The sequence below is a fragment of the Nothobranchius furzeri genome, chromosome 1 (assembly GCF_043380555.1).
Source record: "Nothobranchius furzeri strain GRZ-AD chromosome 1, NfurGRZ-RIMD1, whole genome shotgun sequence".
NCBI classification, from domain to species: Eukaryota; Metazoa; Chordata; class Actinopteri; order Cyprinodontiformes; family Nothobranchiidae; genus Nothobranchius; species Nothobranchius furzeri.
This window is the reverse complement of record NC_091741.1, coordinates 64,649,050-64,673,224: the sequence shown is the minus strand read 5'-3', so window position 1 is coordinate 64,673,224 and position 24,175 is coordinate 64,649,050. Positions and strand designations below refer to the sequence as shown.

The window sequence follows — 24,175 nt, the reverse complement described above, 5'->3', positions numbered from 1 at the left end:
GCAGGATCACAGAAGTCTATTTGTCCTGGACTTGACCTCTTCATGTAATCAGGTTGAGTCAAACATGAAGTAGGGCTGGGCAATTAATGGAAAATTTCTGACTTATCGAGAATTTTTCCCACGTGAATACTTTTGATAATAATAAAATGAAACAATGTGTGTAGGTTGGCAGCGTTCATGTCCCTTTAAGAAGCTGTACCACCTTGGGTCACGTAAAAAGACTCACTCAACGTGAGACATGTGACAGCCCCATCTGGTGGAGAACTTTTGTTTCTGTGCATACCTGTAGTTATCGTCCATTTATCATTATCGAGGTGAAATCCTCAATATATCGCAATATTGATTATAGGCCATATCGCCCGGCCCTATCATGAAGGCTCTTCAGGTGTTTGCTACTACAGAACCTGACTGACAGGAACCTTGCTGATGGGAACCAAATTGATGAGAATTATGGGAACCAGAATGATGGTTAATTTTGAGATGTGGAGATTCCATAATGTGACCTTTATCGGGAAGCTCTCAGCTCACCTGTGATCGATAAACATTTCCTGTACTTTCCTTGGAAATGCATGATGAAACTGGCCTCCTGAAGCAGTTCAGAGAAAGTTCCCTCAGGTCAGAGATGATCCAGAGGATTACTGAGCCTGATACTTTGATTCAGTTTAATCCAACAGGTGTGTTAGCGTGTGGAGCTGTCAACAGCTTAGATCCTAACGACTCAGTTGGTTCAAGGAATTCGATGACCACAGCGGATCCATTCAGAAGCAAACTAGTCAGCTCAGATAGAAACCCTCCTTGTGATCCACTGGTCACACACACACACACACACACACACACACACACACACACACACACACACACACACACACACACACACACACACACACACACACACACACAGAGAGAGATTCACAGAAGTTCCAACTTCCACAGAGCAGAACCCTGTGGGTTCCACTGATTATTTACCGAAGTGACCTGCTGGCGTCTCAGTGACCTGCAGACCTTCAGAACTTGCAGAACCTGCAGCTCTGCTTATCTTATCACCTGTGATTACAAACAGCCAGCTGGCAGTCCTAAAGGTTTCTGATAGCAGCGTCTTCTCTCTGCTGAAGCTGTGTGTGTGTGTGTGTGTGGGGGGGGGGGGGGGGGGGGGGGGGGCGCAAAGGTCATACCTGCGCAGCTGGAGGTTTTCTGCAGGTGATAACCAACCAATGGCAGATTATGTTGTGCTCCGAGTCCAGGTGAATGCTCCATTCCAACACAGCAGGAAGATAAAGAACAGAACATCATTAACCTGACGCAGCTTGTCACTTAAACAACATAAGACCACATCAGGAGCACATCTGGACCATACAGTGGTGTGAAAAAGTGCCCCCTTCCTGATTTCTTATTCTTTTGCGTGTTTGTCACACAAAATGTTTCTGATCATCAAACACATTTTACCATTAGTCAAAGATAACACAAGTAAACACAAGATGCAGTTTTGAAATGATGTTTTTTATTATTTAGGGAGAGAACAAAATCCAAACCTACATTGCCCTGTGTGAAAAAGTAATTGCCCCCTGAACCTAATAACTGGTTGGGCCTCCCTTAGCAGCAATAACTGCAATCAAGCGTTTGCGATAACTTGCTACGAGTCTTTTACAGCGCTCTGGAGGAATTTTGGCCCACCCATCTTTGCAGAATTGTTGTAATTCAGCTTTATTTGAGGGTTTGCTAGCATGAACTGCCTTTATACGGTCATGCCATAGCATCTCAATAGGATTCAGGTCAGGACTTTGACTAGGTCACTCCAAAGTCTTCATTTTGTTGTTCTTCAGCCATTCAGAGGTGGATTTGCTGGTGTGTTTGGGGTCATTGTCCTGCTGCAGCACCCAAGATTGCTTCAGCTTTAGTTGACGAACAGATAGCTGGACATTCTCCTTCAGGATATTTTGGTAGACAGTAGAATTCATGGTTCCATTTATCACAGCAAGCCTTCCAGTTCCTGAAGCAGCAAAACAACCCCAGACCATCACACTACCACCACCATATTTTACTGTTGATATGATGTTCTTTGTCTGAAATGCTGTGTTACTTCTACGCCAGAGGTAACGGGACATTTGCCTTCCAAAAAGTTCAACTTTTGTCTCATCAGTCCACAAGGTATTTTCCCAAAAGTCTTGGCAATCATTGAGGTTTCTTAGCAAAATTGAGACGAGCCCTAATGTTCTTTTTGCTTAACAGTGGTTTGCGTCTGGGAAATCTGCCATGCAGGCCATTTTTGCCCAGTCTCTTTCTTATGGTGGAGTCGTGAACACTGACCTTAACTGAGGCAAGTGAGGCCTGCAGTTCTTTAGAAGTTGTCCTGGGGTCTTTTGTGACCTCTCGGATGAGTTGTCTCTGCGCTCTTGGGGTAATTTTGGTCGGCCGCCCACTCCTTTACCAGACAGATAGATCTCAATTACTTTTGTTCTCATTAGTTCTTGAATTTCTTTGGATCTTGGCATGATGTCTAGCTTTTGAGGTGCTTTTGGTCTACTTCTCTGTGTCAGGCAGCTCACATTTAAGTGATTTCTTGATTGAAACAGGTGTGGCAGTAATCAGGCTTGGGGGTGGCTACAGAAATTGAACTCAGGTGTGAAACACCACAGTTGGGTTATTTTTTAAGAAGGGGGGCAATTACTTTTTCACACAGGGCAATGTAGGTTTGGATTTTGTTCTCTCCCTAAATAATAAAAACCATCATTTCAAAACTGCATCTTGTGTTTACTTGTGTTATCTTTGACTAATGGTTAAATGTGTTTGATGATCAGAAACATTTTGTGTGACAAACATGCAAAAGAATAAGAAATCAGGAAGGGGGCAAATAGTTTTTCACACCACTGTATATCTGATCCATCGTCAGATATAAAATCTCATCCACAAGAAACAAAACAATAAACAACCATGTAAACAATAAACAGCTGTAATTCTTTTCATCATCGACTCTGGTTTCTGTTCTCTGAATCAGACTGGGTCAGATGATGAGCAATCATATTTCTAATATCTAAAGTGATTTTAAAGCACCAGTTACCTTATTTTTACATTTAATATTTCTGTAAAATAAACTGAAATAACTCCCACTGATCATCAATAATCAATAGCAGCATTTAGGTGTTTTACGGAACTTGAACATAAAACACTTCTGATTCGATTTGTGGGTTTTAGGTTCAGGGACCACTCCACCCACGGATCTCTGCTGCTGCCTTAGTATTTAAGGTGCTGCTCACTTCCTGTTCTATCTTCAGGTCATTTCCCCAACAAGGCGATGCCATCGGCTGGAACACTGCCCTGGATTCAGGGAATCCTCTGCAATGCCAACAACCCCTGCTTCAGGAACCCAACGCCGGGCGAGTCTCCGGGCATCGTCGGCAACTTCAACGACTCCATGTGAGTTTGCATCAACTGGTTAGAGATAAAAGTCCTGCTTCCTGTCAGATTGAGTACTTTTATAAAGAACCAGGATTAGATTGTGTCTTAATGATGGACCGCTGCTACAAAAGAGTCTTATGATCCAGTTTAAATAGGTTCTGCTCTGTGTTGAGTCAACTCTAGCTCATCCCTTGAGTTAGGAGCTTTTTTCTGCCATAATGATTCAGAGGTCAGTGGCTTTTACAAACACAAACCTGTGAAAGAATTCAAGTAAAATGACTAAAACTTTGCAAAAAACAGTAAAAGTAAAAGCATAAAGTCCTTCAAACCTGCCAATCCAGAACCAATTTAAAGGATTACAGGAAGTCTGGCAGCTGGGAAAGAAAATAGAAAAATATACGGAATTGTGGTCTAGATCAGTGGCTTTGGTCTCTTCCTTCCTGAGCTGATCCGTTCTGTTTGGTGTTGATACTCCAAAGTTCAGCTCTGATTGTGGTTGTTTAATGGTTTAACCTTTGGCCCCCTTCGGTTTCAGTTTCCCCTGATCTCCTGCTGCCGGTTTGGTTTCTGACACAGAACTTAATTATATTTCTGTTTTGATTTGCAGAATCTCTCGTCTTTTCTCCGATGCCAAGAAGATCCTCCTGTACAGCCAGAATGACAAGAACCTCGAGGGCTTCAAGGACCTTGCTCGAGCCCTGGAGGCCATGCAGACCAGCCGCTCAGGTAGGAACCCAAACGAACGTGCTCAGAGAATGAGTCAGTGCAGAGAAGCAGGTGGAACTTCATCTGGGGTCTGACATCAGAGTCTAGTAGTTTTTTTTGGCTCACTGAAAAAAGTCAAACCTGTGCTGTATCGGTTCTGACCCGGCAATGAGGCGATTCTTCTCTGAACCTGCTCCAAAATACTGGATCCCCACCCTTCTCAGACAGAGCATATTCCTGATATGAAGAACGACAGCTTCCAGATGGTCAGTGCAGCTGGGTATGATGAGGGGGCGTAGCACGGTTTTACCTGCTGCTGAGTCATGTGACCTCACCTGGTTCTCCCACAGAACCACACAGCAGCTAGAGCCAGCCACAGAAATCCAGAAGTGATGTTTTTGGCACTGGTTGGACTCGCTTCAGGTCCATGATTGAAGCAGACAGCTCGCCTCTGTTGGAGCTCATTTAACCAATCACATCACTCAGAACCGCTGAGGTGGTACAACTGGACCTGTTCTCTGACCCGTTAACAATCCACTCAGAACCCGAAGCCAATGCTGGTGGAGACAAACAGGTTATTCCACAGAAGGTACTGATCCAGCAGGTCAGATCGGATTGGATCAGAACCATCTGGACTGAAGTTCTTTTGTTTTAATCAGAAACAAGGAAGAAGAAGAAAATATTATTTCTATAGCGCCTCTCAATATAAAAATCACGAGGCGCTTCAAAAAAACAAAAAATATAAAAAAGCATTTAGAAAATGTTTAAAAATATATTTAAAATGAGCAAAAATAGGCAATTATGATTAAAAAAATGTTAAGAAAGAGAGAGAGTGAATAGGAAAGAGGGAAATCAGTGGATCCTGAGGAAAATGGAATTGGTGGGGAGAGCAGAATAAAGAGAGGGTGAAGAAGGTCATATGAAAGCCAGCTTGAACAAGTGAGTCTTCAGCTGCTTTTTGAAGGAGACCACTGAGTCCACTGATCTCAGGCTCAGGGGGAGAGAGTTCCAGAGTCTGGGGCCCACAGCAGCAAATGATCTGTCACCTTTGGTCTTTAGCCTGGTGCTGCACAACCAGTAGGCTTTGATCACTGGACCTCAGGGACCTGCTGGGGGTGTAGGGACTAAGAAGATCACCAATGTAAGATGGTGCTTGTCCATGTAAGGCCCTATAGACCAGAACCAGGATCTTGAAATGAACCCTGAAGTTGACTGGCAGCCAGTGAAGCTGGAGGAGAAGTGGGGTGATGTGGGTGTGTTTGGAGGACTTGGTCAGAAGCCGAGCACAGGCATTCTGAACCACCTGTAGACGGTTCAGGGAGGTTCTGCTCAGACACGTGAAAAGAGAGTTACAGTAGTCTAAGCGTGAGGAGATGAAGGTGTGGAGAACTGTCTCAAGTTCAGAGCGGGACAGAATGGAACTCAGCTTAGCAATGTTCCTGAGATGGAAGAAGGAAGAGTGAACAAGAGAACTGACATGAGAATCCAGGGTGAGAGCTGGGTCAAAGGTCACACCAAGATTCCTGACAGAAGGTTTGGTGTGAGAAGCAAGCTGACCAAGAGAGTCTCTGACTTTGGGAACCAGCTTGTCTGGGGCACAGATGAGGATCTCAGTCTTATCTTCATTCAGCTGTAGAAAGCTCCCAGCCATCCAGGTTTTGATAGAGTCTAAGCAGGTGTGTAACAGCTGCAGCTTAGACATCTCATGGGGCTTAGAAGAGATGTACAGTTGGATGTCATCTGCATACAGATGGTAGGAGGTTCCTTTGAAGGAGCTCAGGATGTGCTGAAGAGGAAGCAGATAGAGGAGGAAGAGCAGAGGCCCCAACACAGAACCTTTGGGACACCATGGGTAAGGGAGGTGGTGGAGGACCTAAACTTGGAGACGGCCACAGAAAAGGAACACAGAAAGATAAGAGAACACTCCAGAGCAGATCCTGATGGTCCTACCCAGTCTCTCAGCCTCTCCAGTAGCAGGCGATGGTCAACAGTGTCAAAGGCTGCAGTCAGGTCCAGCAGGACCAGAACAGAACAGTCCCCTGCATCACTGTGAGTCAGAAGGTCATTAGAAACCCTAAGAAGAGCTGTTTCAGTAGAATGAGCTCTACGAAAACCTGACTGGAAGCTATCATAGATGTTATGTTCAAAGCTGCAGGTTCACGTTTCTGTGTTGTAGGAAAACCTTCTGTTGGGCTGAAATCATTTCAGATGCGTTCACAATAAAGCCCACCTGTTTGACTCAGCAGGTTTTATTGTGGCTCTGATACTAATGAGATCTGGGCGGAGGATTGAAGGGCTCTGATCAGACCTGCTCAGGAGCTGTGAGGACCTGTGAAGTTTCAGCTCTGTATAAGTCAGGGTGAGGACTTGGGCTGCCTGTACAGACCTGCAGAAGATGAAAGCAGCAAGAAGAGGTGGGCGTGCACACTGGGGGCCTGGGGGGCTCCTAAGTGGAAATTTTGCAGTTTCGCTTGCAGCAACACGAACCTCATTCACCAGAAAACCCAAATAAGGTTGGCCCTTCCTGCGTGACTCAGATGAACACAGCTTGGCACTCCTGGAAACAGATTCAGCTTCATCGCCAACAGGCCATGTTTGTTCTTCTTCATTTACTCTGGATTTTTTTCTGATCATTAGCTGAAAAACACACATAAAGGGTTTTTACGTGGAGTCACCAGCAAACACTCAAAACAGATCTATGAAAGCATTTTTTTATTTTGTCTGAACATATTTGAGTGAAGTAAAAAAGTGGTGGACCGCAGGTCACCTGTCCTCTGTGGACATTCCCCTGGTCCTGTAGTGACAAATCTGTGTAGTTTAAGTACAAAGGTGAAGGATTTACAGGAGGAGGCGTTGGGTTTCTCTAAACGACTGTTTGTCTGTTTTTCCTCCCACAGGATTCAAGTTGAAGCATTTCCTGAGAAACAATGAGACTCTCTCGAGCTTTCTGCGAAGGAACGCCTCTCTGCCTGAACACAGCGTCCAGCAGATCAGAGAGGCTGATGTCAACCTGGACAAGGTGAGCAGGAGCTCTCAACACGCTCTGTGTGAATGCACACGCCAATCCAAGGTCATCGCGCCAAAGACCTGAGAGACAAAGTCCACATCAGTAGAGAAACGGACAAACAGACATTTAATCTGATCATTTCTAACAAACTAAACAAACGAGTCGCAAGAGTCTGATTTAGTCCTGGATTAGTTCTAGAAGTTTAATTTAAAGTCCTGGATTAGATCCCTCCTCCTTGAACCGTCACCTTATCGTGGTGGAGGAGTTTGAGTGCCCTAATGATCCTAGGAGCTATGTTGTCTGGGGCACTTAGTGCCCCTGGTAGGGTCTCCCATGACAAATTGGTCTTAGGTGAAGGGTGAGACAAAGAACGGTTCGAAGGATCTTTCATGGCGGTGAAAACGAAGAGTCGGAGTACCCGGCCCGGAGGGTTACCGGGGTCCCACCCTGGAGCCAGGCCTGGGGTTGGGGCCCGTGAGCGAGCGCCTGGTGGCCGGGCTTTCGCCCATGGGGCCCGGCCGGGCCCAGCCCGAACCGGATACATGGGCTCGTCCAACTGTGGACCCACCACCCGCAGGAGGAACATGAAGGGTCCGGTGCAATGTGAATCGGGTGGCAGACCAAGGCGGGAGCCTTGGCGGTCCAATCCCCGGACAAGGAAACTAGTTTTTGGGACATGGAACGTCACCTCGCTGGCGGGGAAGGAGCCGGAGCTTGTGGCAGAGGTTGAGCGGTACCGGCTAGATATAGTCGGACTCACCTCGACACATTGCATTGGCTCTGGAACCCGAGACCTGGAGAGGGGTTGGACACTCTACTTTGCTGGAGTTGCTCCGGGTGAGAGGCGGAGGGCTGGGGTTGGCTTTTTGTTAGCCCCGAGACTCTCTGCCTGTGTGTTGGGGTTTACCCCGGGGGACAAGAGGGTAGCTTCCTTGCGCCTTCGGGTCGGGGAACGGGTCCTGACTGTTGTTTGTGCGTATGGGCCAAATATCTGTTCAGAGTACCCACCCTTTTTGGAGTCCCTGGGACGAGTGCTAGATAGTGCTCCATCAGGGGACTCCATTGTCCTGCTGGGGGACTTCAATGCTCACGTGGGCAATGACAGCTTGACCTGGAGGGGTGTGATTGGGAGGAACGGCCCACCTGATCAGAACTCGAGCGGTGTTTTGTTATTGGACTTCTGTGCAAGCCGCAGTTTGGCCATAACGAACACCATGTTCGAACATAAGGATGCCCACCGGTACACTTGGTACCAGGGCAGCCTAGGTCACAGGTCGATGATAGATTTTGTAGTCGTATCATCTGACCTGCGACCGTATGTTTTGGACACCCGAGTGAAGAGAGGGGCGGAGCTGTCAACTGATCACCACCTGGTGGTGAGTTGGATCAGATGGCAAGGGAACATGCCGCGTAGACCTGGCAGACCCAAACGCATAGTGAGGGTCTGCTGGGAACGCCTGGCAGAAGAACCTGTCAAGACGGTCTTCAACTCCCACCTCCGGCAGAGCTTTGACCACGTCCCGAGAGCAGTGGGGGACATTGAGTCCGAGTGGGCCTTGTTCCACTCTGCGATTGTCGAGGCGGCTGTTGCTAGCTGTGGTCGTAAGGTGGCCGGTGCCAGTCGTGGTGGCAACCCCCGTACCCGCTGGTGGACACCAGAGGTTCGGGGAGCCGTCAGGCTGAAGAAGGAGGCCTACAGGGCGTGGCTGGTCTGTGGGTCTCCGGAGGCAGCAGACAGGTACCGGATAGCCAAGCGGGGTGCAGCAGTGGCAGTTGCCGAGGCAAAATCTCGGGCGTGGGAGGAGTTTGGTGAGGCCATGGAGAAAGACTATCGATCGGCTCCAAAGAGGTTCTGGCAAACTGTCCGGCGCCTCAGGAGAGGAAGGCAGCAACTCGCTCACACTGTTTACAGTGGGGATGGGGAGCTGCTGACGTCAACTGAGGCTATAGTCGGACGGTGGAAGGAATACTTTGAGGAGCTCCTCAATCCCACCAATGCGCATTCCGAGGAGGAACCAGAGCTGGGAGGCCTGGGGATGGACTGTCCGATCTCGGGGGCAGAAGTTGCTGAGGTAGTCAAACAACTACACAGCGGCGGAGCCCCTGGGGCGGATGAGGTTCGTCCTGGGTATCTCAAGGCTATGGATGTTGTAGGGCTGTCATGGTTGACACGTCTCTACAACATTGCGTGGTCATCGGGGGCAGTTCCTAGGGAGTGGCAGACCGGGGTGGTGGTCCCCATCTTTAAGAAGGGTGACCTGAGGGTGTGTTCCAACTATAGGGGGATCACACTCCTCAGCCTCCCTGGAAAGGTCTACTCCAAGGTACTGGAGAGGAGGGTCCGATCGATAGTTGAATCTCAGATAGAGGAGGAGCAATGTGGTTTTCGTCCTGGCCGTGGAACTGTGGACCAGCTCTATACCCTTGCAAGGGTGATGGAGGGGGCATGGGAGTTTGCCCAACCAATCCACATGTGCTTTGTGGATTTGGAGAAGGCTTATGACCGTGTCCCCAGGGGCACCCTGTGGGGGACGCTCCAGGAGTATGGGGTGGGTGGCTTTCTGTTAAGGGCCATTCAGTCCCTTTACCAGAGGAGCGTGAGTTTGGTCCGCATAGCCGGTAGTAAGTCGGACCTGTTCCCAGTGAGGGTTGGACTCCGCCAGGGCTGCCCTTTGTCACCGGTTCTGTTCATCACATTTATGGACAGAATTTCTAGACGCAGCCGTGGTGTGGAGTGTGTCGAGTTTGGTGGCAGGAGAATCTCGTCTCTGCTTTTGCAGATGATGTGGTCCTCCTAGCTTCATCCAGCTCTGACCTTCAGCTCTTGCTGGGTAGGTTCGCGGCCGAATGTGAAGCGGCTGGGATGAGGATCAGCACCTCCAAATCTGAGACCATGGTTCTCGACCGGAAAAGGGTGGCTTGCCACCTCCGGGTCGGGGGAGAGGTCCTACCTCAAGTGGAGGAGTTTAAGTATCTCGGGGTCTTGTTCACGAGTGAGGGTAGGAGGGATCGGGAGATCGACAGGCGGATTGGTTCGGCGTCTGCAGTGATGCGGACGCTGAGCCGATCGGTCGTGGGGAAGAGGGAGCTGAGCCAGAAAGCCAGGCTCTCGATTTACCGGTCGATCTACGTCCCAATCCTCACCTATGGTCATGAGCTTTGGGTAATGACCGAAAGAACGAGATCGCGGATACAAGCGGCCGAAATGAGTTTCCTCCGTAGGGTGGCCGGGCTCAGCCTTAGAGATAGGGTGAGGAGCTCGGACATTCGGGAGGGACTCGGAGTAGAACCGCTGCTCCTCCGGATCGAAAGGAGCCAGTTGAGGTGGTTTGGGCATCTGGTCAGGATGCCTCCTGGACGCCTCCCTGGGGAGGTGTTTCGGGCATGTCCTGCCGGCAGAAGGCCCCCGGGTCGACCCAGGACACGTTGGAGAAGTTACATCTCCAATCTGGTCCGGGAACGCCTTGGGGTCCTGCCGGAGGAGCTGGTGGACAAGGCCGGGGAGAGGACGGCCTGGAGCTCCCTAGTTGGGATGCTGCCCCCGCGACCCGGACCCGGATAAGCGGAGGAAGACGAGAGACGAGACGAGACGGGATTAGATCCTAGAAGACACAAGGGAAATGTTATAAGATTAAAAAGTTAGTTATGGAAGAAAGTCCTGTTCTGTTCTGTGTAATTAAACAAAACCTGAGTGAAATGGGAACCTGATCCACTTTGGAGCTCAGAACCAAAATCTAAAGTAAGCTGAGATCGGATCACTGTGACCTAGAGAAGTTCTGATGTTCAGTAGACAGGACATGTAGGAAAGATAACGTCTGAATGAAAGTTTCCAAACAGTTTCTGTTCTCTCTTGTGTCTTAGGTCCTCCTCAGAGGGTTTGGCGTCCATCTAAGAAACATGTGCCCCAGGAAGGGGGGCAAACAGAATGTGTCAGACTTTGTGATGATCTCAGATCAGCAGGTTGCATCGCAGGTGCAGGATATCCTGTGCGAGGCTCCGCCCACCTGGCTGAACCGAGCTGAGGAGAACTTCATGAGCAACCTGGACTTCTTCCAGCCCATCCGGGTAAAGACTGACCATCTGCTCCAGACTTGTTTCACAGCTCAGCTGGTTCTGATGCTACTGATCTTGTTATTCATCTGAATTGATTCAGTGTTTCTGTGTTCTTGCTTGTGTGTTGCTTTTCCTCTTCTTCTGTGGTGTTTTGTGTACACTTTGTGAGCTGTTCATAAATGTGGTACAAATAACTGACCATGGCCTACACCAGTGTCCTCAGCAGGTTCAGTCACAACTTAGTTGAACAATAATTCCTGGTGAGCAGTGCACCCACAGATCCACATCCTCATGAAGGATGTTCCCACGTTGTTGTTGAGTCCCTTCCAATCTCCTTCTTATCAGCCTGGTTTCCATGGGAACATTTTCTAACGTTCTCAGCATTCTTGCTGTGATCCACTCAGAGCTTCAGGTCATGTCCACAGAGTCCATCAGTCTGTCAGAAGAAGCTTTGTACTGCTGGTCCCAGAGATGGACCAGAACTGGGTCAGGTATCAGGTTCTGTTTTTATCACCAACAGCTCCATTCTCCCTCAGACAGGTTGCTGTCAGGAATATTCCTGACAGACCAGAACCAGACATAGTTCTGGAACGGGACTCTTGATTTAGTTTGCGAGAGGTGTTCTGTTTGTTCTGGTGCTCTAACAGATTGAGTTTAGTTCTGTAACACGGAGGCATGTCTTCTTCCTCGCGCAGCGCTCAGGTATCACAGCCCAGGTGTGTTCTGTGTGCTCTAAGTTCTGTGTGTGGGAGGAGGCGTGTCAGGGCCCGCTCAGCTCTTTGCAGGCTCAGTTTTTGTAGCCTAGAGACCAGTTTTAAACGGGTCTGAAGGTTTCTGTGAGGTGGGATGTCACAAAAGCCTCAGCCTCTTTTGTCCGTAGAAATCTATGAGCTGCAGACGGGCGAGTTTCCAGAGCAGCAGAGGGAATGCCTGGAGGCCTGGTGAGGTTAACTCAGGACCAGCATGATCCGGATCTGATCCATAAGAATTACACCCGGAGGAACAAATGGGTTCTGTACAGTATGTCCAATGAGTCCTGAAGGTCCAGTTACTTTCTTCTAATGCTCAAAAGATCAGAATCAGTTTTCTGATGGAGACAATGTCCCAGAGGTCTGCTGGCTCTGAGTAAACATTCCTTTAAAAAGTCAATGGTTTGAAACAGAGCCAGCAGACCTCTGGGACACTGTCTCCATCAGAAAACTGATATGTATATGTATGTATATATATATATATATATATATATATATATATATATATATATATAGTAATAATGAATAAGAATGGTACCCCTAACTTCATGTTTTGTTGCACAACTGCAATCAAATGATTCTTTTAACTGTCAGTGAGAGTTCTGTACCCCTCAGCAGGTATTTTGGCCCCCTCCTCAGGAGGAAAGTGCTCCAGTTGTCTCGGGTTTGAAGGGTGCCTTTTCCAGATGTCATGTTTCGGCTCCTTCCAAAGACGCTTAATAGGATTGAGGTCAGGGGTCATAGAAGGCCACTTTAGAATAGTCCAACATTTTCCTCTTAGCCATTCTTCGGTGTTTTTAGCTGTGTTTTGGGTCATTGTCGTGTTGCAAGACACATGACCTGCGACTGAGACCAAGCTTTCTGACACTGGCCAGAACATTTCTCTCTAGAATGTCTTGAAAGTCTTGAGATTTCATTGCACCCTGCACAGATTCAAGGCACCCTGTGATGCAGCAAAGTAGCCCCAGATAATAACAGAGTCTCCTCCGTGTTTCACAGTAGGGGCAGTGTTCTTTTATTTGATACGCTTCACTTTTCTGTCTGTGAACATAGAGCTGATGTGTCTTGTCAAAAGTTCCATTGTTGTCTCATCTGTCCATAGGACCTTCTCCCAGAAGCTTTGTGGCTTGTCAACATGTAGTTTGGCAAATGCCAGTCTGGCTTTTTAAAGATATATATATATATATTTTTTTTTTTTCAACAATGGTGTCCTCCTTGGTCGTCTCCCATGTAGTCCACTTTGGCTCAAATGACAGATGGTGACATCTGACTCTGATGTTCCTTGAGCTTGAAGTTAACCTTGGATCTTTTTGCAAGTTTTTAGGGGTCTTATTCAGATTTTCCGTCTCTTTGATTTGTCATTGGGAGGTTGGCTACAGTCAAAAGTATCTTAAATTTCTGAATAAAATGTGCAGCTGTAGTCACAGGAACATCCCGCTGCTTGGAGATGGTCTCTCATAGCCGTTACCTTTAACATGCTTGTCTATAATTGTCATTCTATTCTCCTGAGACAGCTCTTTCCTTTGCTTCCTCTGATCCATGTTGAGTGTGGTACACACCATGTCACCAAACAACACAGTGACTACCTGGAGCTCCATATATAGGCCCACTGACTCATGACAAGATTGCAGACATCTGTGATGCTAATTAGTGAGCACACCTTCAATTAACATGTCCCTTTGGTCACATTCAGTCTTTTCTAGGGGTAGCATCCTTTTTGTCCAGGCCTGTTCCATGAGTTCATTTATATATTAATAATTCTGCTGAAGCATGGTGGAAAAACATTGTTTGACTTTCATTGGTTAAATTTTGTAGAATTTTTATTTAATATTACTTTTGTCGGATTGAAGTCATTTCTGTGACCATCGTGGGTTTTTCTTTCATTGACCAAAGGGTACCGACAGTTGTGTCCACATCTGTATAAATATATTGGAGGCAGATTCTCCAACTTGTGATGAGTTCTGATCAGCTGGATTTTGACTCTGGTGCTGGAGGTCAGAGGTTAGGCTCTGAGCCTCTAAATGCAGATTATACACTTTACAGGGATGCAGCCTTCAGAGACACTGTCTCTCTCTGGAGCTGGAAACTAAAAAGTATTTTCGTCTTGCAGAGGGATATGGGGTCGGATCCCGAAGCCATCCAACAGGTCGCAAAGGCAGCCAATAATCTTCTGGACAGTCTTGGTTCTCTAGCCGTTGAGGTAAGACAACAGGAGAAATATGTCCTACAGACTGGAAGACATTGTCCTAGTGGACTGTCCACATTAGCAGAGTCAGGGCCACTGGGTTTACTTGGCAGCTCTCTGGGTCCTTGTGAGTCTTTGTATTCAGATACTACAGCTGAACAAAGACTTGAATGTCTCAGCAGGTCTGTCCCCTTGCAGCTGTCCAAATAAAAACGCTAACACTCAGCGTCCGTCCTCTGCCCACTGAGAAGCTGAAGACTGCAGGTGGTTGTACGGTGGCTTCGGCAGGTCAGACAGGACGAGGGGCACGATCAGAGACAGAGAAACTATGAGACAGATGGAGAGAGACCAATAGACACAATCTGAGACACAGAGACCTTTATTAAATCAAGGCTCTCTTATCAATTTCCTGATGTTGTGATTTTTGCACATATGGCAATAAAACCCTTCTGATTCTGATTTAAACCAGCAACTCAGCAAAACCACTTCAATACCTCCAGATGGGTTTTTCTCATAGACACCAGAGTTCTAGCGTCTATTCAGACCATCCTCCATGCCCCATTGAACACCCTCTAATAATGAATTTGCCACTGATTTGTCTTTGGGGGGACGTCTAGCTGCCTCTGGTCTTACCATGCCCCTCCTCTACAGCCGCACGATCTATCAGATCCAGAAACCCAGGCCGTGTCCTCTAAATCCTTTCTAAAGTAACAGAGGAACACACTGGATCTCCTCTCAAGGTTTGACACATATCAAAAGACTGTGGACACTTCCAGTGTCTCGACACTAAACAAATGTGTAGTAAAACATATGAAACAAAGGCTCTGCTCCAGCATGGTGGTCTCTCAGACTTCTCACTAGTTTTCCAAGTTCGGACAACAGGACAATAAAATCAGAAAGTTTATGTTTATTCACACACTTTTGTCCAAAGCAACCCAACGTGCATGTTTTTGGTCTGAGAGGAAGTACCTGAAGAAAACACACGCGTGGGGAGAGCTTGCTAACTCCACTCAGAAAGGATTCAAACCTGTGACGTTCATACTAAAAGGCAACAATGCTACCTCCTTTTGTGAGGAAGTCTGTGAGGTGTCCAAGCCACCTAAATCTGTCTGCCGTGGGACAAAAGTCCCACCCTGTGGAACAGCAGAGCTGCTGTCTGAGGTATAAAAGACATTGAGCTGTTTTGAAGATGGAACGCCATGTTGAGGCCGAGACGTTCTTCCAATCCTAGCACAGTAGATTCGGTCCAATGAAAACTGTCCCAAAAAAAGCTAACCAGTCTTTTTGATTTCTGTGATCAGCCTCCAAGTTGTTGATAACCCTAACTCATTCCTATATTCAACCACTGAACAGTTACATTATTCTTTCCCATTAGCTTCAGTAAGAAAATGTGTGCATGTTTTTTTGGTGAGTCACCTAAACTGTGTGACTTTGACAACATTCTCTGTCATCCAGTGAGAGCGTCATGATTTTCTCCAGCTTCCTTCTCTTTTGGGTTCACAGAGTGGTCATCAGGTTAACGGGCTGGCTGCACATGTGATTTTAAGAACAATCGGAGACATCCTGATTTTGCTCTGTCCTAAACATTCAGAGTAACTTCTGTGGTTTGAAAAGCAAAAATAAAGCTCTTGAATGGCTGCACAGCAAAGTGTTTTAGGCTGTAAATCACCCTCACAATCCCAAGTCCCAGATCTGGTGGTGGGTGTTGGGCTACATGGGTTTCAGTGTCCTGCCCAAGGGCACACTGACATGTGATGGGTGAACCTGTATCTGGTCACTGACCAACAATCAGACAGTAACAGGATGCTGCAGAGGACAGTGGATGGGAGGATCACATGACCTGTAGCTTCAAAATGGTCCTCAGAGGATGATGATCAACCAGACCATACTGGATTGGACTGGACCAGATTAGTTGTTTCTTTCTTTCTAAGAGAGCTTACACAGAATCAGTGAATCAGTCAACAGACCTGTGGATGAAGACAAAATCACTTCCTGTTGCTTTAAAACGGTTTCACTTCTGCTTCCTGATAGAAATGACCTGCAGTAACCTCCTTGTCCTCAAGCTTCTTCTGCTTCTTCTTCTTTTCTTCCTCCTCCTCCTTCTGCTCTTGCTGCTGCTCCTCAAATTCACCGATTTCCTTCTTCCTTACAAATTTTTAGCTTGTCTCCTAAAAATGTTCAGTAAATTTCCCACATACAGTATGCTCTGTTGCATCCCAACAGATGTTCCGTTTTATCCCTGCAGACGTTTTCTTGTTCCACACAGATGTTTTGTTCGTTATCTGCAGGTGTTCCACACAGATGTTCTGTTTCCATCAGATGTTTTTCTCCATAGATAATCTGTTCTTGACAGAAGGTCTGTTAGTTCCCCACAAATGTCCAGTATGTTCGTACACATTTTGTCTGTTCCCTATCCACCTTTTTCTAATGGCCCAGAATGCTTTGCGTGAAAGATATAGTAATTTTATGGTCTGCGTTCGTTTACTTAGACGATGCGATCCCAAATCCTCTCTTTATGGGCGTTTAGAGACGGAAAACGTGCAAACACCCGTTGTCACAGCTCAGACAGAATCCTTCTGAGCTCCTCATCTTTGGGGAGATGTTGAAAACTACCGACGCTCGTAGTCAAACTCTCTTACTCTGAGGTGCATGTAATAAACATCGCTCTTGTAGCCACAAATTAAATTTTCTCTGGTTGTTTGTACAACTGCAAACAGCGCAACATCACAAGTACATTTTTTGGAGGTAAATAATTTTAAAATCCTTTTCAAATGTATAAATAAATTGATACCAGCAATGAAACGTCACCATGCAAACCGATGGGGATGCGCTGCTTCCGCTGTCTCACCAGATGTTGCTTACATCATTGTTTCTCCATAAGGAAAGGGAAAAGGGTGGATAAACATTCTGCTTGTTTCTCACAGATGACCTTGTAGTTCCCTGCAGCTATTCAGTATGTTCTCTACAAAAGTTATTTATTGTCAGTGACTTGATGCAGTCAGTGGCTTAATGAACTGACCTGGATTGGAGTGTTTACCATGTGAAGTGCCTTGAGACGACTCTAATTGTGATTTGGCGCTATATAAGTAAACTTGAATTGAATTCTTTTGTTTTTGTTCAGCTTGCAGAACAAGATGTTCATTTAGTTTACCACAGATGTTCAATAGGGAAACTACAGATGTTCCACTGGTTCCCTAAAAAGTTTAGTTCAGTCTCTACACTTGTTCTGCTAGTTCCCTACAGATGAATATTTATTTTTTTTTTACTGTTTATGAGCTGAAGACACGTTTTAAATGGTACTGAATTAAGATCTAAGTCCTGTATTACTTTGTGTCCCCCATTCTTAATCCTCACCAGTTCTGTCTGTGTCTGTGGTTGCTAGCTTGCTGGGATGAAGAGCTGGGTGGATCTGAGGAATGAGATCATCTTCCTGACCCGGAACGCCACCTCGTCACCCAGCGCCATGTACCAGGCAGTCTCCAGGATCGTGTGCGGTCACCCTGAGGGTGGCGGTCTGCAGATCAAGTCTCTGAACTGGTACGAGGACAGCAACTACAAGGCTTTGTTTGGTAATCACAACAGCAGCGAGGACGAGGCAGCGGCGCACTACGACAACTCCTCCAGTGAGTCCTTGTTGGTTTTCCTGATTTTCATCAGTTATTTCATGTCGCAGTTTTAAAGCAATTTAATCCAGTTTTAATGAGCTTCTAAGATCCAGCAGCAGCCTGGTGCTGCGTTTGCTGACGGTAGGTTACTGCAGCTTCCTTTATCCCAGTTTAGCTCAAGACATGCCAAACTGAAACAGGATGTGATGGAGCTGGGTACATCAGTGTTCCTTTTGTGTGTGTGTGTGTGTGTGTGTGTGTGTGTGTGTGTGTGTGTGTGTGTGTGTGTGTGTGTGTGTGTGTGTGTGTGTGTGTGTGTGTGTGTGTGTGTGTGTTGCAGCTCCTTTCTGTAACAGCCTGGTAAGGAGCATGGACTCAAACCCAATGTCCCGGATGATCTGGGAGGCTCTGAAACCTCTGCTGCTGGGGAAGATCCTGTACACTCCTCACACGCCTGCCACACAGAGGATCATCCATGAGGTATGACCATCGACATTAATATATGACATTACCTCCTGTCTCAGACAGGTTGGTGGGGGGTCAGAAGAACTCCTTCAGTTCAAACAGAACCGATCAGATTTTTGTTGAACTTTAAGTTTCTCGTTAAAACATTTGATCTAAAACCAGATATCAGAACAAAAGTAAGGACTTTCTAGCAGACCATAGTGTTCACCCTTCTGCTCCAGGTCTCAGCTGGCCTGTCTAAGGTTTAAATGAGACTCACTGGGATGACTTTAGCTCTGCCGTGTTCCACGTGCTTCCCTCAACAAAGCACGTGGCCCAGTGTTTCTGATAGAGCCATCCCAGAAGAGACAGTAGAGACCAGAATCAGAATCAGGAATAGATGACATCATCGTGAAACGCTTTAGGCGCAGTGCTTTATTCGATCAGGTCGCTAACAAGAGCAGACCTGTGGTTGTGTGAGTTGGGCCTTAAAGAGACAGGTGCAGCAGGGAGGTTTCAGTTGGAGGGTACAACCCTCAGCCTAATAAACCTGCTGTGAGGCCTTCAGAATAACACAGAACCAGAGAACCAGCAGTGTGAGGGTTCAGCGAACAGGCAGCTTTCTTTCAGCGTTGTCATTGCAACATTGTCTCACCATAGTTTCTACTCGCCTGTTTTTGCTTCTGTGATGGATTCAGGTGAACCGGACCTTCCAGGAACTCGGAGTGTTCAGGGACTTGGGCGGCATGTGGGAGGAGATGAGACCCAAAGTCTGGGACTTCATGGAAAACAGCGAGCAGTTGGACCTGGTCAGGGTAAGAGTTGGGTTAGGGTTAACCTTAACCCATCACCTCTCCTTAATAATTTTTGTTGTTAGACTTTTATTTTGGAAATAAATGAAAATATTTGTATTTCCTTCCTTCCTTTACCGTCACACCCTCCCTCCTTTATTCTCTGTTTTTCAATCTTTCTTCCACCCTTTGTTCCCTCCCTTGCTTTCCTTCTCTCTCCTTCCTACCTTTCCTTCCCTCCTTTCTGTTCCTGTCTCAGACTCTGTTGAGGAACAATGTCAGTGCCAGCTTCTTCCACACTCGGCTGGCCAGCACTGATTGGACGGTGTCGGACGTGTCGAACTTCCTGTCCAACCAGCCGTCAGAGCGTCTCGGCGGAGCTCTCACCTGGAGGGAGGTGTTTAATGAGACAGACCAGGCCATCATGAGCATCTCCCGCTTCATGGAGGTCAGTGTTCCTGCTACAGTCCCCTCTGCAGCATGCTGACTGGACTGCTGTTAGAAAAACAGAATAAAAGAACTTGATTCTGTGATTAGAACGTTTAGTTCTTTTAGACTCTTCAGTTATAAAAAGAAGGTTGCCATGTCTTGCAGGAAGTTTTGTGAAGTTCACATGACCTGACCTGTGTGGTGTGTATTTGTGCATGTGTGTGTATTTGTGCGTGTGTGTGTGTGTGTGTGTGTGTGTGTGTGTGTGTGTGTGTGTGTGTGTGTGTGTGCACCAGTGTGTGAACCTGGACAAACTGGAGCCTGCCCTCAGTGAAGAGCGCCTAATTAATCAATCCATGCTGTTACTGGAGGACAGGAAGTTCTGGGCGGGGATCGTGTTTTCCAACATTACTCCCAACGCCACCGAGCTGCCGCCTAAAGTCAACTACAAGATCCGCATGGACATTGACAATGTGGAGAGGACCAATAAGATCAAGGACGCGTAAGGATAAACACACACTGATAGCTAACTAGGAAATTTTACTCAGACCTGATGCATCTGGTTCTCTTTTGGATCAAATTAGTAGAATGTGTTCAGATGGACTTCAGTATCCCACGTTTTCTTCTCCAGGTACTGGGATCCAGGTCCTCGTGCCGACCCCTTTGAGGACATGCGTTACATCTGGGGTGGGTTTTTATACCTGCAGGATGTCATTGAGCAAGGCATCATCAGAGCGATGACAGGAACCAAAGAGAAGACCGGAGTTTACATCCAGCAGATGCCATACCCCTGCTACGTGGACGACATGTAGGACGGGCTTCTTGTTCACCCTTTCTTCCTCTTGTCTTCATCTCAGTCATCTCTCTTTTGCCCCTGCCTCAAACATCTCTATCTTTCCTCTGTCTCAAACTTCTCTGTGTGGTCTCCGCTCCAGATGTCTCTCTGTCCTGTTACTATCTCAAACATTTGTGTCTGTTTCTCTCAGCTTCCTTAGGGTGATGAGTCGGTCTATGCCACTCTTCATGACCCTGGCCTGGATGTACTCTGTGTCCATCATCCTGAAGAGTGTGGTGTACGAGAAGGAGGCCCGTCTCAAGGAGACAATGAGGATCATGGGCCTAGATAACGGCATCCTGTGGTTCAGCTGGTTCATCAGCAGCCTGATTCCTCTACTGATCAGTGCTGGACTGCTGGTTCTGGTGCTGAAGGTGACAAATGCACACACTCACACAAACACACACACACACAACCTCAAACAAAGTAAGCAGTTTATATCTCAAACATAACGTCCAATCAAGAGGATTTCAGGAGTTTTACAATGGGAACTGTACACGTTGGCCCACAGAAAGGCTGTTGGTCCACACAAACCCAAGAAGTCCTCTTAGAGGTCTCATTTTTTTGGATGGAGTTTGATACAGGTAAATATATTAACAGTGTATGTGTTGTGTGGCCTTGTGGGCGTCTGGTATCCGCCCCTTATGGGGGGGGGGGGGGGGGGGGTACTGTCACGATCTGCCCCTGCCTTCCTGACTGTGTTCCTCTCCTGCCCTGATTAGCCCTTATTGTTCCCACCTGCCCCTTGTTACCCTGCCCATGTGTTCCTGATTTCCCTGTATATTTATACCTCCCTCCTTGTGCCAGTCTTTGTCAGATCATTGTTGTTTGTCGTGTTGTTCTCGTTCCTGCCGTATCCTGTCATTAAACCCATTTTTACTTTATCCGTGCCCGCATTCCTGCCTCCTGGAACTCTCCACCACACATGGTCCATCATCTCCACCATCACAACGTGACACGCATATATATACATATATACACATGTATATATATATATTTATAATAACAGCTAAACTCACAATTCCCTCACCTGAGCATTCCACAGATAGACATTTCCAAGACTTTACACGTCAGAACAAAGCATTTGTCCTTACTAACTATTAAAAAGGTTCAGTACAATCTCAGCCAAACTTACACGAGTGGACATTCCTGCAGGTTGACCCCAGGTCAGAGGTCAATGCTCAGAAAAGTCAGTAGTTAGAAGATCCTATCTGGCTGCAATGTAGCTGATTACCATCAGTGGGTGAATAAATGACAGTATAAATCGCTTTGGAGAGCAGGTCACCTGTCATTTACCTTGGTTTCTACTGGTTCTGCCTTCAGAGGACTAACCAAGCCCACCGTGAGCTCCTCTGGACACCAGATTGTCATATCAAGTCTAATGTGAGACCTGCTGTATGAAACTCAGACTGAACCTGGTCATGAAACAGAACCATGATCTCAAACAATCAAGGTTCTGCAGTGGTCCCGACCAGAACCTGACAGATGGTGTGGTTGACCTTCAGAGGGCTGAATGTCTGTAAATCTTAACTGTAGCAGACCAGATCTCCTCCAGAACCATGTGAGGGATTGATGATGCTGCTGCTGAAGAAGGTTCTGTTGGATCAGCAGCTGGATTCTGGTTCTGTGTTCTAGTTTAGTGTTTGATAATGAAATGTAACATGTCTTGTTATACAGAAAGGCTGACTGTGAACATGTTTCCTGTACAGATGGGGAACCTGCTGCCCTACAGTGACCCCGGTATCATCTTCCTGTTCCTGGGATCTTATGCTGTTGTCACCATCATGCAGTGTTTCCTTATCAGCACAGTGTTCTCTCGCGCTAACCTGGCGGCTGCTTGCGGAGGAATAATCTACTTCACCCTCTACCTGCCTTACGTGCTCTGCGTCGCCTGGCAGGACTACATCAGTTATGGAGCCAAAGTATTTGCTGTGAGCTTCTCCACCTTTCTATTGGCTTGTTGTTTGAAAGCTGTGCAGTGATTGGTCGGAAGAAGTCACAAGTTCCTCTGTCTTCCAGAGCCTGCTGTCCCCTGTGGCATTCGGGTTTGGTTGCGAGTACTTTGCATTGTTTGAGGAGCAGGGGGTTGGCATTCAGTGGAAGAACCTGGTGTCGAGTCCTCTTCAGGAGGATGAGTTCAGCCTCCGCACCACCATCATTGTCATGTACTTTGACTCCTTTTTGTATGGAGTGCTCACATGGTACATTGAAGCTGTCTTTCCAGGTGAGGTCTTCTGCTTCTCGGCATTTTATCCCAGAAGGACTTTTTGCTTCTAAAGTTGGGCATCTTGTCCAGAGGTGGCTTAGCGAGATGTGCTCGCAGATGGAAATAGGATGATTTTTTTGTGTGTCTCTGATTTAAGATTTGTTGTCACTACATTTTGCAATGTTTGTCATCAGGTCAGTATGGGATCCCTCGGCCCTGGTACTTCCCCTTCACCAAGTCCTACTGGTTTGGAGAGGATGGAAAGTCCAGCAACATTCCTTTAAGGAGAAAAGGAAATGCTTCAGGTGAGTGTTTAGTTGCTGCAAAAGAAAACACAGGATGCTTCTGAAGACTCAAACATTACAACATCTGCAACCATGTGACCAAAACAAAAACAGAGACAGTCAAGCTTCACTGTAAGGTGTTTGTACATGTTTGTAGCTGTGTGTGTGGAGGAGGAGCCAACTCACCTGAAGCCAGGAGTCTACATCGAGAACTTAGTGAAAGTTTACCGTCATGGGAAGAAACTGGCAGTGGATGGGCTGACACTTGGATTCTACGAGGGACAAATCACATCTTTCTTGGGACATAACGGAGCTGGAAAAACCACCACAATGTAAGTCCAGAACATCACCTGCTAGAGCCAGGAAGGTACAGATGGATGGAGATAGACAGAGGTGTTGTTTAATGTGTCGTGGTGGGATATCTACATGTATCATTCCTGCAGGTCCATCCTGACCGGCCTGTTTCCGCCCACTTCTGGCACCGCCTACATCCTGGGCAAAGACATCCGGACCGATCTGAGCACCATCAGGCAGAGTCTGGGTGTCTGTCCTCAGCACAATGTGCTCTTCAGCATGTGAGTCCATTGTCTTCCTTTAAGTGTAAACATCTTCCCCAACCATGTAACCTTGTCTGTTTTGTCCACGCCCCCTGCAGGCTGACAGTGGAGGAACACATCTGGTTCTACGCTCGGCTGAAAGGCCTGTCGGAGGAGCAGGTGAAAAGCGAGATTGAACATATTCTGCAGGACACAGGGCTGCCACACAAACGCAGGTCCAGGACCAGTACTCTCTCAGGGGGCATGCAGAGGAAACTGTCAGTGGCCCTGGCCTTTGTCGGGGGGTCAAAGGTGGTGATCCTGGATGAGCCCACGGCTGGTGTTGACCCTTATGCTCGGAGGGGAATCTGGGACCTTCTGTTGAAATACAGACAGGGTGAGGCTGATTGGTCAGTTTTATCTGGCTGCTTTCTGATTTGCACTATCATGTGAGCTTAGCTTCTGATCTCCGGTCAGGTCGGACCATCCTCCTGTCAACACACCACATGGACGAGGCAGACATCCTGGGAGACCGCATTGCCATCATTTCCCACGGCAAGCTGTGCTGTGTGGGCTCATCTCTATACCTGAAGAACCAGCTGGGGACAGGCTACTACCTGACACTAGTGAAAAAAGGCCCAGAACCATCACTCAGCTCCTGCAGGAACTCATCCAGCACCGTGTCCTTCACCAAGAAGGTCTGCTTTAATCCACACTCACGGGACATAGCCACTGAGTCATGTAGGACTGTCGCATGTGTCTGTTGTGGTTTATGTTGAAGTATTTATGGTAGTACAAGGACTAGCTAGTCTTCGATAAAGATGAGGACAGTGTGTGTGTGTGTGTGGATGAGTCAGCAGCATCAATGCTATGTTAAAATGTATTATGTTTATGTACATATCTATTAACTGTAATATGGACGTGTGTGTGGTTATATTTAAGGTATTGTTCTT

General features: G+C 47.1%; 2 protein-coding genes across 2 annotated transcripts in view; one reads left to right on the top strand and one right to left on the bottom strand.

Moving 5' to 3' along the window:
* Positions 1-3,850, bottom strand: part of slc44a1b (solute carrier family 44 member 1b) — a 37,925-nt gene extending 34,075 nt beyond the window's left edge. Inside the window, exons 1-2 of the mRNA XM_054739431.2 lie at positions 3,723-3,850; positions 1,173-1,248 (exon numbers count right to left, since the gene is read on the bottom strand). The gene's annotated coding sequence lies outside the window, so the exon portion shown is untranslated. The remainder of the gene's footprint in view (positions 1-1,172; positions 1,249-3,722) is intronic.
* Positions 1-24,175, top strand: part of abca1b (ATP-binding cassette, sub-family A (ABC1), member 1B) — a 39,207-nt gene that overhangs the window by 4,458 nt on the left and 10,574 nt on the right. The window contains exons 4-22 of the mRNA XM_015952529.3: positions 3,270-3,411; positions 4,001-4,119; positions 6,996-7,117; positions 10,967-11,170; positions 14,018-14,107; positions 17,475-17,715; positions 18,038-18,177; positions 18,840-18,956; positions 19,192-19,380; positions 19,658-19,863; positions 19,993-20,169; positions 20,348-20,570; positions 21,906-22,127; positions 22,216-22,420; positions 22,597-22,707; positions 22,844-23,018; positions 23,130-23,261; positions 23,342-23,619; positions 23,700-23,920. Coding sequence (XP_015808015.1) covers positions 3,270-3,411; positions 4,001-4,119; positions 6,996-7,117; positions 10,967-11,170; positions 14,018-14,107; positions 17,475-17,715; positions 18,038-18,177; positions 18,840-18,956; positions 19,192-19,380; positions 19,658-19,863; positions 19,993-20,169; positions 20,348-20,570; positions 21,906-22,127; positions 22,216-22,420; positions 22,597-22,707; positions 22,844-23,018; positions 23,130-23,261; positions 23,342-23,619; positions 23,700-23,920 — 3,314 coding nt within the window. The remainder of the gene's footprint in view (positions 1-3,269; positions 3,412-4,000; positions 4,120-6,995; positions 7,118-10,966; positions 11,171-14,017; positions 14,108-17,474; positions 17,716-18,037; positions 18,178-18,839; positions 18,957-19,191; positions 19,381-19,657; positions 19,864-19,992; positions 20,170-20,347; positions 20,571-21,905; positions 22,128-22,215; positions 22,421-22,596; positions 22,708-22,843; positions 23,019-23,129; positions 23,262-23,341; positions 23,620-23,699; positions 23,921-24,175) is intronic.